This window comes from Patella vulgata, chromosome 2 (genome assembly GCF_932274485.2).
Source record: "Patella vulgata chromosome 2, xgPatVulg1.2, whole genome shotgun sequence".
Taxonomy (NCBI): Eukaryota; Metazoa; Mollusca; class Gastropoda; family Patellidae; genus Patella; species Patella vulgata.
Window position 1 is genome coordinate 43,066,452 of NC_065880.2, and position 13,445 is coordinate 43,079,896.

General features: G+C 35.0%; 1 protein-coding gene across 1 annotated transcript; it reads right to left on the minus strand.

Moving 5' to 3' along the window:
• Positions 1-1,479: 1,479 nt before the first annotated feature.
• On the minus strand, positions 1,480-11,527 carry LOC126811398 (uncharacterized). Its single transcript, XM_056099095.1, has 7 exons — positions 11,375-11,527; positions 11,035-11,131; positions 10,762-10,841; positions 10,285-10,404; positions 10,086-10,176; positions 5,009-5,193; positions 1,480-1,672 (listed from the first exon to the last, which is right to left on the minus strand). Exons 1-7 carry the CDS (start codon positions 11,411-11,413, stop codon positions 1,490-1,492), a joined length of 795 nt encoding a protein of 264 aa, XP_055955070.1. The 5' UTR covers positions 11,414-11,527; the 3' UTR covers positions 1,480-1,489.
• Positions 11,528-13,445: the final 1,918 nt, after the last annotated feature.

Genomic DNA, 13,445 nt, shown 5'->3' on the forward strand with positions numbered 1-13,445 from the left:
AATTTTGAAAAAATGAACCCCAAATATACGATTTGGTGGCATATCTGATTATAATCTCTGTCAAATAATATATCTCATAAATCGATTAATTTAGGCCAAAACCCCGACCTGCAAGTAATGTACAACCATCAACCTGTGAAATTATCATATCGTCATATTATTAATTAACGTATTATCATTGTATCGTCAAGAGTCAAGAGAATTTAACTGGTTAAAAAATGGAACTAGTTGATTACGAACCATCGGCAGACGTTTCTGGCGTATCCCCACAAACAGGGTGCAGGTGACTTTATAATTAGTAAATTTGCGGGCGTCTGTGTCGTTTGAATCCGATGAAATTTTCGGATGAAATTCGGAACCCCCATTGCAGGATTCCGAATGCCGGCCCACACCCAGCACACCGGGCCAGAAAGTCTATTATACCAGCCCATTCCAGACACCAGTGATGGCGTGGCGGCCTGTTAAAGCCACCGGCCACATACAACATGATCATCATCGCTCCATGGCCGGTCCAATACCCCCCCCCCCCTCATATAATGTTCAGCAGAAAAAAGTTTTTTTTAGACGAATTGGACAAAATTATTTTTTTTTCATTTTTTGTCCGATGTCCCAATCCGCCCCTGTCAGTGGACAAGTAAACATTATAATATATGCCCGATATGGATAATAATATTCTAGGGCGGGAAGGGGTAAAATTTTTCAAAATGTGCTGTCGAAGTTCTGTCGACATTGTCACGCTAAAGGGAGTGGGGGGAATATATCTCATTGTATTTTGTGTGCATGTGCGTCTTCATTACCTTAGTCAGTGCAAAAGTAGGACGTTAAACCCTATTAAATTTTATTTAAGTCTGTTCAGATGATAACATTTTTTGCAATAGAATTGTTTTACCAATCTATAATCTGGTAAGTATTTGTTTCTGGGCAAGTACAATGGATGATCTGTCTAAGGGGATTTGGGAATGGAACGATGAAGTGAATTAAGTCTTGTTCTAAAATACGTATTTTAATGCTACGAAAATTACTAGACGACCCGCTAAAAGTACCCAACCGCGATTGTTTTGGACGGATGAGTAAAATACGTTTTTCTATTTTTAAAATTTTAGACAATTTTAAGATTCATAAGCTGGGGGTTGCTTATACTTTACCGGATATCAACCCCAACCTTGGACCACGTCGCACCCCATCTCCATCAACACAACCACCATCAATAAACTGGAATAAAACAGCAGTCTTACCATCTATTAAAGGACGAAGAATAGGTTCTCGGGATAGTTGAGAACATTTTAAAGTAGTGTTTAAATTCAATATGAAGATATTTTGTTTAAATATGGAAATATGTACTGTTTATATGTAAAGATATTTATTGTTTATACAGAGAGCTATTTATTGTTTATATGGAGAGCTATTTAGTGTTTATGTATAACATAGAGATATATATTGTTTATATGTAGATGCATTGTTTTATCAGATTAAAATGGAAACATAAAATTTAGTTTATTTTCTTATATAAATGTATTATTGTATAACTTGGAACATCGATACTGGAATTGTTTCCATGGTGTTTCTGTACCACTTTCAACAACTTTTCTCGTGCCTTCAGTTTCTCCTCTGTCGACATCTTACTCATGTAACTTTTTGAAAAGAGATTATCCAACAAAAAGTCAGCTGATCCCTATATAAAGACAAAAGTAAAATATCAAGGAATGATTGTTTCAGTTTTAAAGCAATCAGAAATATCTACTATTTCATTTGGAATATAATTTTAAAAAAAGGGTGGGGTGGGGCGTTTATAGCCTCTCTAAATGGAATGGTGGAGTGAAAAATGTCTAGAAAGACTTAAATATTGCTTTCTACATGAAGGAAATGCAAGAATTTAATGTTTCAAAGATGAAAAAAAAATGCTTGTCCTGGGTAAAATAGTGGCAAAATTGAGCCAACCCCTGTTTTGAACATTTTTTACAAACCCACCTGCTGTACTAACACAGTGTTACTAATTTTCAATTTTCTGTAGGAAAGCTGGAGCATTTTCTAAACCTGGCAAACTTATAGATCCAATCTAAGTTATATTATTAGCAATGAAAATATTGGCATTTTTAGACATTTTGGCTCACTTGGGTTGTCCTAAAAGAATTAATTTCTACATCGAAATGGGGGAAATCTGGAGATTTTCTGTGCATATTCCTGATTTTTAGACAAAATTTTGTGAAATTACAATACTGTTCACTTTAACCATGCTTTCTGAGGCTAAATAAGCCAAAATTGGGCATTAAAATATTTTTCTTACTGTTAGAAATTAAATAAAATCTGAAAATCGAGAAATTTGCAGTTAAAATCACAATTTTTTTCCAAACTTTGATTTTTTTAGTTTTTCTGTAGTCAAATTATATTTTATACATATTTTCTGAGAATTTATTTTTCATATTTTCAAAACTAAGGCATATCAGTCACAGCCTTGTCACACACTGACATAGGGGTAAAATTTGAGGTATCACCAAAAGGCCTTTTTTTATTTGCTTCCCATGTGTTCTGGCAACATGCCGGTGAAAGAAAATCAAAATATAACTGCAAAAATGATGGCCCTTTAAGTATACATTTGCTTCCCGTGTGTTCTGGCAATATGCCGGTGAAAGAAAATCAAAATCTAAGAATAACTGCAAAAATGATGGCCCTTTAAGTATACATGCTGCTTAATGCACAGCAGTACACCTCAGGTCCATGGGCCTTTTGTGCTAAAATTTAAAAATCTTTCTTATTAAATGCAGTATTTGGGTTCTGTGAAAAATCAGACAAGATACAAACAAACTACATAGAAAGCACTCATAACTTGGAATTTTTTTCAAAAATACCGGGTATAATTTTTTACTGCCATGTCATGAAAAATGTACAAATTTTACATGTAGCATTTTTCAAAATACCAATAATTTTCCATTTTTTAAATATCTAGACTGACAAGAAATATATTTTTAAAAACTTTGGACAATATGCAAACAGAAAAAATGCAAATCAGTTGCATTGATTGTAATATTAGAGATCTATACTGAAACATGTATCCCCACCCCCTAAACATGTCACTGACTGAATCAATCTATTCTTTAGTTGCAGAACTAACATTACCAAAGGAATCTGTCTAACAGCTATGTTTTAAAATCCCTGTATAACATATATACAAATAAACTCTAATATGTGCAACAAATATGAATTATGCTTAAACATACATTATGCAAGAGCTAAATCTGTCTATTGCAGGTCTTTCTTTAGGCCTGAAATGGTATCTAAATTATTAATTAGACATTAATTAACTTATTCAGATCATAATCAACTCTAGATGGCATCGCTAGCCTACGATCTTAAGTGGATTGTGAGCCGATTTACTGCATAACTTTCCTTCTCGATTAAACGATTAAATGGATAATCGAGACTATGCTGTTTATCGTACTGACTTTAGTAATGATGACCGAGGCTAGGCAGAAATTTCATTCGCTTAGTTTTCGGTTCATAGTGGATCAATTTGAATGAAATTTTCAGCAAATTGCCTTTACGTTATCTAGTTTTTAACTATTATAGTGAGAACTGCCAACTCGTTATCGAATTTCCCATAATGTATCTTTAAAAGTAGGCCTTGATGAATGAAAAAAATGCCATATTTGGTCTATGATTACCCCCCTCTACAAAAGTGTCACAGAATACACAATTTTCACAAATTTGGGGATATTTCAATGTTTCCAACATCTCAAACCTCAGAGGCACCATACAATTTTTTATTGCAATCCTTGTGCTGAAGCAAGATGTCTGGAACTCTTCATCTATTTCCTGAAAAAATGAAGTCAAAAAAGTAGTTATGACAGAGTTGACAACATTAAGGAGACCTGGAAATGAGCAAAATTAACATTTTATTGTTCTATAGTAACATAAATGCAACAGACACCACAAATCCTAGATTTTGATAAGAAAATATTGAACATTAAGCTGACATTTACACATCTACACCAGTTTTATATCAGGGTGTGGTCTCATTGGCCTGAAATGCCTCAGGGTTCTATGTTTGACTCTAAAACAAAAAAGGGTTAGAAATCCTTTAAATGTACAAAATAACTATTTATTGGTGAAAAATAATATTCTTTGCTGCAATTCAACCACAAATTCCAATTACTATCATTTAAATGTCAATACGGGTGCAATTAAATCTCTCAAAACACATTTTTAAAAAAGGGTGGGGTGGGGTGTTTATACATTTAGCCTCCCTTAATGGAATGGCAGAGTGAAAAATGTCTAGAAAGACTTGAATATTGCTTTCTACATGAAGGAAATGCAAGAATTTAACGTTTCAAAGATGAAAAACAATAATGGTTGTCCTGGGTAAAATAGTGGCAAAATTGAGCATTTTTTACAAACCCACCTACTGTACATTATTAACACAGTGTTACTATTTTCAATTTTCTGTAGGAAAGCTGGAGCATTTTCTAAACCTGGCAAACTTATAGATCCAATCTAAGTTATATTAGCAATGAAAATAAGGGCATTTTTAGACGTTTTGACTCATTTGAGTAGTCATGAAATGATTAATTTCTACATAGAAATTAAGGGAATCTGGAGATTTTCTGTGAATATTCCTGATTTTTAAACAAAATTTTGTGAAAATAATTTTTTGTAAAATTTCTCTCTTCATGGGCCATGTCAATATTTTTTTTTTAATTAATCCTAATTTGTCGTCAAGATTCATGTTTGTTTATATTAAGGCAAGAATTATTGGATTTATTGTGGGAAGGGGGGCAACTCTTACTTGACTTGGCCAAAGATACTGGGTTATCAACCACATAAAAAACCAAACTCCCAGTTACACATGGGCAATATTGAAGACTAGGAGGTTCTGGGTGACCGAGACATAAAGAATGCACTTCCTGTCGCCTAATTTCCATAACCGATGAATAATGATTGGTATGCAGTAAACTGTGGTAGATTTTCGCCGGCATTCTTATAATTGTTATAGGAATAATGAATATCTCGATACCTCAAATTTGATGCCTTTCAATTTGTAATCTTGTACATGTTGGATATATTTTACATGTTTAAAAACATCTTTCCATTTCATATCGAAGTATTGGGGTGGCGGGTTGTCTCCCATGTAAGACTCAACACTCTTCAGTAATTCATCCACCCAAGGTACATCCTGGTCTTTTCTGTTCCATACCAAAACTGTTGTAAGATAAGATATTAATTATAATCACTTTATAAATATTATTTATAATATCAGTATTATAATCCATAATGAATATACCTCAAATTCCCATATATTATTCTCCCACAAAGAACTTTCTTTAAATATATACTTGGAAGAAGATATATTCTACTGTTTCTGCATTGTAATTACAGTAATAAGGAGTTATTATATAAGCTTATCTTATCGCATAAATCTAATATTTATTTTAAAAATTACTAAAGCCCTTGAGTCGGTACCATAATCTTTTTATTTACAAAAAAAGTGACCATAACTCGGTACGCTTTATAATGATAAGTAAAGAAGAATGTATACCCCCCCCCCCTTTTACCAATGGGGTAAATAAAAGCAAGCAAGGCCCGTGACAAGGCCCTACAGGCCCTGCGACAAGCAACTGTCGTAACTGGATGTCACTTTGCCAGAATGCAGAAATGAAATGGGGTTTAACGTCCTATATGTTCTGCTCCTAACCTGGGCTAATGAAGACGGGGCCAGAATGCAGAAACTGAGATTTAACAGAACAACATATGATACAAAATACATGTATACTACGTTTTAGTTTTACTGATGTAATAATAATCAGATATACATGATATTGGAAAATTAAAAACCTCGCTATAATTGGTCGGAAAAAGGTCCGCAATTGGAACAAATATAGAAAAACATCGAGATTTTTATCGCCTAACGAAATGAAGACAAAATAAAAGTTTCCTTTTCAGTTTTGTTTTTATACACCCACACTTTCATGTGGACATATATTTCTGTTGCCCCTGTCTGTCCGGACGTCCGTCCACAATTTGTTTGTGGACACTCTACAGGTCACAATTCTTATCCGATTTGGACGAAACTTGAAATATAGGGTTATCTCCAAAATATGTCAATTCCTCTCAATATTGACATGTATCGGATCAAAACTTCATGGATTATGGCCCCTGATTGTACGAAAAATCACGTTTTTAGCTTGTGGACACATTAGAAGTCACAATTTTCACCTGAATTATGACCCCTTATAGTAAGAAAAATCGCGTTTTTAGCTTGTGGTCCCTCTAGAGGTCACAAATATTATCCGATTTAAAAAAAAAACCATTTGAATATATCACTGTTACACCGTAATGTCGGTTGAGTTTGAATTTCGTGAAAATTGGACTAAAACTGCCGGACAAAATAGCCGCCCCTTGTATGCAAATAGTGTAAAATTATTTGCGAGAGAACACAATCGGAATAAAACCTCCTATATACAAGTAATACTATAACAACCGCAAAATATCTTATAATTTACTACAATATCTAATTTGAAATGAATTAATGAATATATATGTATTATAATGTTTTAGAGTCGGTGTTACTACATTTTGTCCAATGTCATCTGTTTTGTTCTGACAATACGTGATAGGCCAATATGTACTCCACGATTCAGTTTAGTTAAGTATCACAACTAAATTAACCATTTATCCACCTAAAGATCTTTTACTTTAAATAGTATTATGCAATTTCCAACCAACCCGCCTCTCCAGACTGATATTCGTTAATTTTTAATTTAATTCATCTAACTTTGTAACTCACGACCAACACCTGACCTGCTCGAAAACACACATTAAAGGTACAACTCCATTCAAAATAGATACCTCTTATAACATATTTATTTACATAAAGTATATTTTGAAATATGTATTTATATATTTTTAAGAATTTTGAAATATCTAGTATTTACATGTATTATAATATAAATATCCGAAATGTATGTCATATTAATAAAATATTTGAAATATGTATCTAAATATGTATGGTTGTGGGCCCTCTAAAGGTCACAATTTTGATTCGATTTTGATGAATACATGTTTATAACCAAAAGATCCTGGTTTGTGTTGATATCCGCACATATCAGATCGTAACTTCCTGTAATATGGCCCTTGATTGTACGAAAAATCATGTTTTTAGCTTGTTGTGCCACTATATCTAGAGGTCACAATTTTTTTCCGATTTAAAATAAAACTTTTGAATATATTATTGTCACACCCTAATGATGGTAGAGTTCGAATTTCCTGAAATCGGACAAAAACTGCCAGATAAAATAGCCGCCTCTACGCAAATATTGTAAAGACGCGAGGATACTGTGGAAACAAAACCTGGCTTAGTGAGAGAGAGAGAGAGAGAGAGAGAGAGAGACAGAGATGGGGTTTAAAGTCCACTCGACACAAACTACATGTAGGTCATTTTGGAACTAACATATGGTTCAATTTTATTTCAATAATTCGCTTGCGCGTAGGGGTCTTTAGCAGTGGGAGGAAATCAGAGGACCCGGAGAAAACCCACGAGATTAGAGAGGCGACCCTACTACTTGTCACGTGCAACCGGGGAATCGAAACCATGCCAGTTGACTCAATGACAGACCTTATGATACAGCACGCATGTGCTAACCATTCGGCCATCCAACCCCCCATGACCCATAGTATTAAACTCAGTAATTGTGCACCTTGTGTTATATCAAGGTTGTGGACCATCTAGAGGCCACAATTTTCATCCGATTTTGATGAAACTTTAAATTTATGTTTATATCACAGTGATCTTGGTTCCTTTCGATAATCGCGCATATCCAAACTTAACTTCCTGGATTATGGTCCCTGATTGTTCGAAAAATCACATTTTTAGCTTGTGGACCCGCTAGAAGTCAGAATTTGTATTTTAAAAAGCATTCAAATATATCACTGTTACACATTAATGAAGGTTGAGCTCGAATTTCATAAAAATTGGACGAAAAATATGGTATATGATCCGATTTTGATAAAACTTGAAATACATGTTTATAACCCAAGATCCTGGTTCCTTTTGATATTTGCGCATATCAGATCATAACTTCCTGAATTCTGGCCCTTAATTGTATGATAAATCGCGCTTTTAGCTTGTCCCTCTAGAGGTCACAATTATTTTATCCGATTTGAATATATCACTGGTTGGTACACCCTAATGATGGTTGAGTTCGAATTTCGTGATAATAGGACCAGAACTGCCGGACAAAATGACGGTTGAGTTCGAAAATCAGATCGTAACTACCTGACAAAATGGCCTCCTCTCGTATGCAAATAGTGTAAATATATGGTCTTTCAAGGTTGTGAACCCTCTAGAGGCTACAATTTTTATCTGATTTTGATGAAACTTAAAATATATCTTTATATTTCAAATATCTCAGTCCATTTCGATATTCACGCATTTCAGACTATAATTTCCTGGATTATGGCCCCTGATTGTACGAAAAAATTTTTTTTTTTAGCTTGTTCTCTATCCATCTCTTGCAAAATGTGGGCGTATCTTGCCTGGCAACCACTGGTTAATGATCAGATACCAATCAGCCCATCTAGAACTATCGACAACTGTGCGCATGATCACTGGCGACAGAGTGCGCTCACAATCATTGTAGCGTTTTACAGGCCCGGATACCCTGAAGTTGACGAGAGTCTCAAACAGAACAAGGACGGACCTGGGAGCCACTGCTTATAGTTTTTAATTCACCAATTCTTCCAAAAAAAGTGGACTGACAGAATCCGATTCTAATCCTACCCACGCCACTAGGTACCCACATTCAAAAAAGTCACCAGTTTTCTTCTACTTTATGATCAAGTAACAGTTATTTTTTTTTTTTTAGTAAATTTATACCAACAATTCTTTTTAAAAAACATTACTTGGCATACCTCCGGGCCCCTCTAAGCTCCAGGTTCCTGGACATGTGTCCCAGCTGTCCACCCTCTCACAGGCACTGAAGGCGAGCATACGCTATGCAGTACGCTGTGAGGTACATTTTACCCCGACAGCGGCCCTCTGCCCTGCATCACTGACAAGGGGAACTTAAACTGAACAGTTCTCGACCAACATGGGGATCGAAACAGGGACCACATGGTAAGTGAGTTATAGCGCCTTACTCTGTGAGCCACCACGAATTTGTTAAAAAAGTACTCTAACAGAGAGTTGATTTTCATAAAGACAAGGAAAACAAATTAAGCATCCGAATAGATACGTAACCTATGAGGTTTCAAGAAAGTTCCCGGAGCAAGGAATGGACTCAAACCGGGTACTGAGTTGGACCAGGACAGGAGAAAAGTTTTGTCAGAAATCACCAGATCAACAACCAGTCAATCGAGAATAATTTGTCATAATGCATTTACTACATTATGTAACATGCCGTTTCTAAATAATTGCTAATCCAATTATCAATAGAAAATATTTAATAAATACAAATGATTGAGCTTCGGTTTGGGACAATTTTCTCTAATGTAGCTAAGTCTCTAACTCAACATCATCCTAAGTCTTTGAAATTGAAAACACAAATCATTTGTCAATATGAATCAACATTGATGTTGTGATCTTACCTGGAAAAGGGGCTTCTGACATCCAATATTTAAGACAAAATAAACACGAATAGTGTACCATAATGCGTTTCAGCACCATTTGTAACAAGGGACTTGAATAACAAGGACAGACATATTCAACAAGTCAGGTCAAACGATAACCTCATATTCTTAACTGGAGAGCGTGCGCAATAAATACTGTCAGTATAGACTGGAAGTACCAGACACTAGAAATTGGAATTCGATTGAGACTTCTGACGTATTTCGCCGAACATAACCGATTTGAAATTAAGAGTAAAAACAGAAACAATTGAATGTAAATCAGTTTATATACATTACATTATTATATGCGTTGCGACCGATTTGTGTCAATCTCTAGGTCCCAAGTATTAGCAATTTAGCTCCTTTAAATTTATATATATTCTAAAATCTTATTGCAGATGAAAAAAAGAAAGATTGGTTAAGTTATAATTCAAACTTGATTTAGAAACCAGTTTCTCATTTTTAGAATAGATGTCAAAAGTGGTTACCTAAAAGACCATTTGGTACGAGAACTCTGTTAATCTCTGTTAGACTTTTTACATTAGCAAACCAATGAAAACATTCAGCACCAACAATAGCCTTTAACAAATGAGAACACAATCATTTATTCATTTCTAAAATTGTTATACAATGGTGGATATATCAGAGCTAAATAAGCTTTAATTTGTTATTTTAAGAAATACTCACTTTAACTGAATTATCTGGTAAGGGAAGGTCATTTGCTGCACATTGTAGTGCGTCTATACCATGTTTCTTCATAGTGTTCACAAAGTTCTCGGATGGTTCAGTGGCCAAATACTTCTCTGACTTTAAAAAAACATAACAAATTAAACATTATACTTTTTAGAGGTTTGCGTAAAATGCCTTTCGAACCTTTAAGTGTCTATCTGGATAAAACTTGCTTAATAGTGCTAGTTTTACGGGGGGAGAGGGATAGCTGGGTTTCGGTCAATTGTTAACTCAAGCGGCCGGTTTGGATAGAACCCATGGTTTAATTACGACCATCAACTCTCTTTTGACATCGAATACAGGTGTAACAGAAATTTTTACGCGAATGAGTTTTTCATGAAGACCATTCGGTTACACTGTGAGGGAAAACAAATTATTATCATTGAAACATGTAGGTTATAATTGCCCCAAAAAAAAATGGACATATATACTTGCCTGTAATTTCTCTATTAATTTTGTGGTAAATTTTCCAGTTCCGGCCCCAAGTTCCACTATATCATATTGTAGAGAGTTTGCTAAACAATAAAGATTTTAAAAGAATACAAATGTAGAGTTTTATATCGTATCTCATACTTTTACAACAATCTGGTATCAACCAACTCAAAAAAGTTGTACACATTAACGCCCTACAGCCATAAAAAGAACTTTCTTGAATTTAGAGTGTGTTACAATCATTTATAATTTTATAGATATTGTTTTTCTATTTACCTTGGCCTTTAGGCAACTCTATATTCCTAATCAACTCCAATATCTTATCCACTGCTTCATCTGTATAACTTGGCCTATTTGCATCATAAAATGAGCCCTGTTAATGTAATAGAACAAAGTACATGTAGATACTGGGGTGGGATAAAGTGTGTATTCCACTGCAATATCCTTTGAGGCTTTTCTGATACTGCCCAAAGTTCTGACAAAGCAGCTTGACTATCTACCCATATCACAGATACCAGTTTAGCAGCTGCCAACAACAACATGTTATTTCATATTCTGATGAATAATTTAATGGTCTGATAACATAAGCTTTGATATAACTCATTATGGTACAAACCAGTCCGTCTTCATTAGCTCGGTTGACGTTAAACCCCATTTCACTTCGTTTCAATCCTGTGACCCCGAAAGGATGCTGATAGCTAGAGCTTAGAATGCTTCCCAGGCTCCAAGCTGGTTTACTAATGATCTTCCGTGGCAACTGGGGCCTGGGCCACCGTTTCAAATCATAGTACTGCCTTTGATGCGACTGCACAACTACGCAGCTAAACGAATTAAATAAAGAAGACATCGGGTTGCTGTCCCTACATGAAAGCTAATAATGGAGATTGAACACATACACAATATGTAGCATATGATATACCTCCTGGTAGCCCTGTTTTGCAGTATCGTGAACTTCCATACCAATGAATCTTCCGTATTTCGATGTGCAATAATTCAGAAGGCGTAAATCTGGTCTTAAACGACTCAACGAATTAATAAATATTCTAGATATAAAGGTCATTACGTAAGTCGTACACTGAACTTCATTATTGGTAGTTATCTTTTAAATACAGAGTATAACAGTCAACAGATATGAATGAGTTGAAAGTTGAAGGTGGTCGATCAAACCAACTTAAGTGAGTTGAATGGCTGACTGAATTATGGTAGCTGATAGTGGCCATGTAAAATCTATCTCATCGTTTTAATAACATCACCACAGTATTAGGGCCAAGTAAACTGGTAAAACCATCATGTGGTTGTTGGGGGAACGTCGTGTTATCCACCTGGACTCTTTCTCCAAAAAAGCTGATTGAATTACAGATCTATATTTTATTTCGTTTTTATACGCACACATTTTCGTGTGGGCGTATATTGTATTCGCCCTTGTCCGTTTGTGTTTACACTCTGTACACAGGTCACAATTTTTATCCGATTATGATGAGTATGACAAAACTTGAAATTTAAAGATTTATCGCCCAACGATCTCGGACCCCATGTGTAGTAAGATTGAATTAATGATATTATATCTTTAATTAATGATTTGGTTCACACATTTTATAGAAGTCAGGTCTAATGCACTCAAATAATAAGTGACGGATTTACACATAAAAAGAGTTATAATTTGGCAAACATTTAATTCTGGATTAATAACAAAATAACACAGGTGGTTTTCGACGTCATTAGGCTAATTAACCAATCATTAGGCTCTAATTAATTACGTAATATTTGACCAATTAGATACTTGACAGCCAAACCTCAAAGCTAGAAAACTATCATAGCCCATCTCTGGGCATTAGACAGACATCCGGTAGATTCCAGAGGGAGAAGATATAGCAATTTCTATCAGCAGACTCCCTGCAGCGAGTCTGTGAGATTGACTTTATTGTAGTCCATGCTTGTAACTATGTACCCAGCGTGATATATAAAATGTAAAAACGAACTGTTGCATTTTTATTCCTGGTAAGACAAACGTCTTAACTAATGAGAAAATAACCGTCTTAGCAACAGAGATAAAATATACACAACGTGAGTCCTAAGAAGAGAATAAGAAACGAATATAACCAGAGACAATAATAGACGATCACTAGGCTATTAAGAAATGTAGTAAGAAGAGAGTGCATGGGCCATACGTAGGATGTGGTGACCGGGTTTGATGACCCCTTTCCACGTCTGACAAAAGACCCATGGTACTACACATGATTGAACTAAAAATTACGTTTTTATCTTGTGGACACTCTAGAGATCACAATTTGTATCCTGATTTTAAAACCCGTTCAAATATATCACTGTTAGACCCTAATGACGGTTGAATTCGTGAAAATTATACCGAAACTGCCCGACAAAATAGCCGCTCCTCGTACGCTAATAGTCTAATTTAGTATGTAACACCAAGGTTAATGTGGATCCTCTAGAGGTCACAATTTGTATCCGATTTTGATGAAACTTTAAACATGCATTATGCAAGAGCTAAATCTGCCTATTTCAGGTCTTTCTTTAGGCCTGAAATGTTATCTAAATTATTAATTAGACATTAATTAACCTATCCAGGCCATAATCAACTCCAGATGGCAGCGCTAGCCTGCGATCTTTAGTGGATTGTAAGCCGATTTACTGCATAACTTTCCTTCTCTATTAAACGATTAAATAGA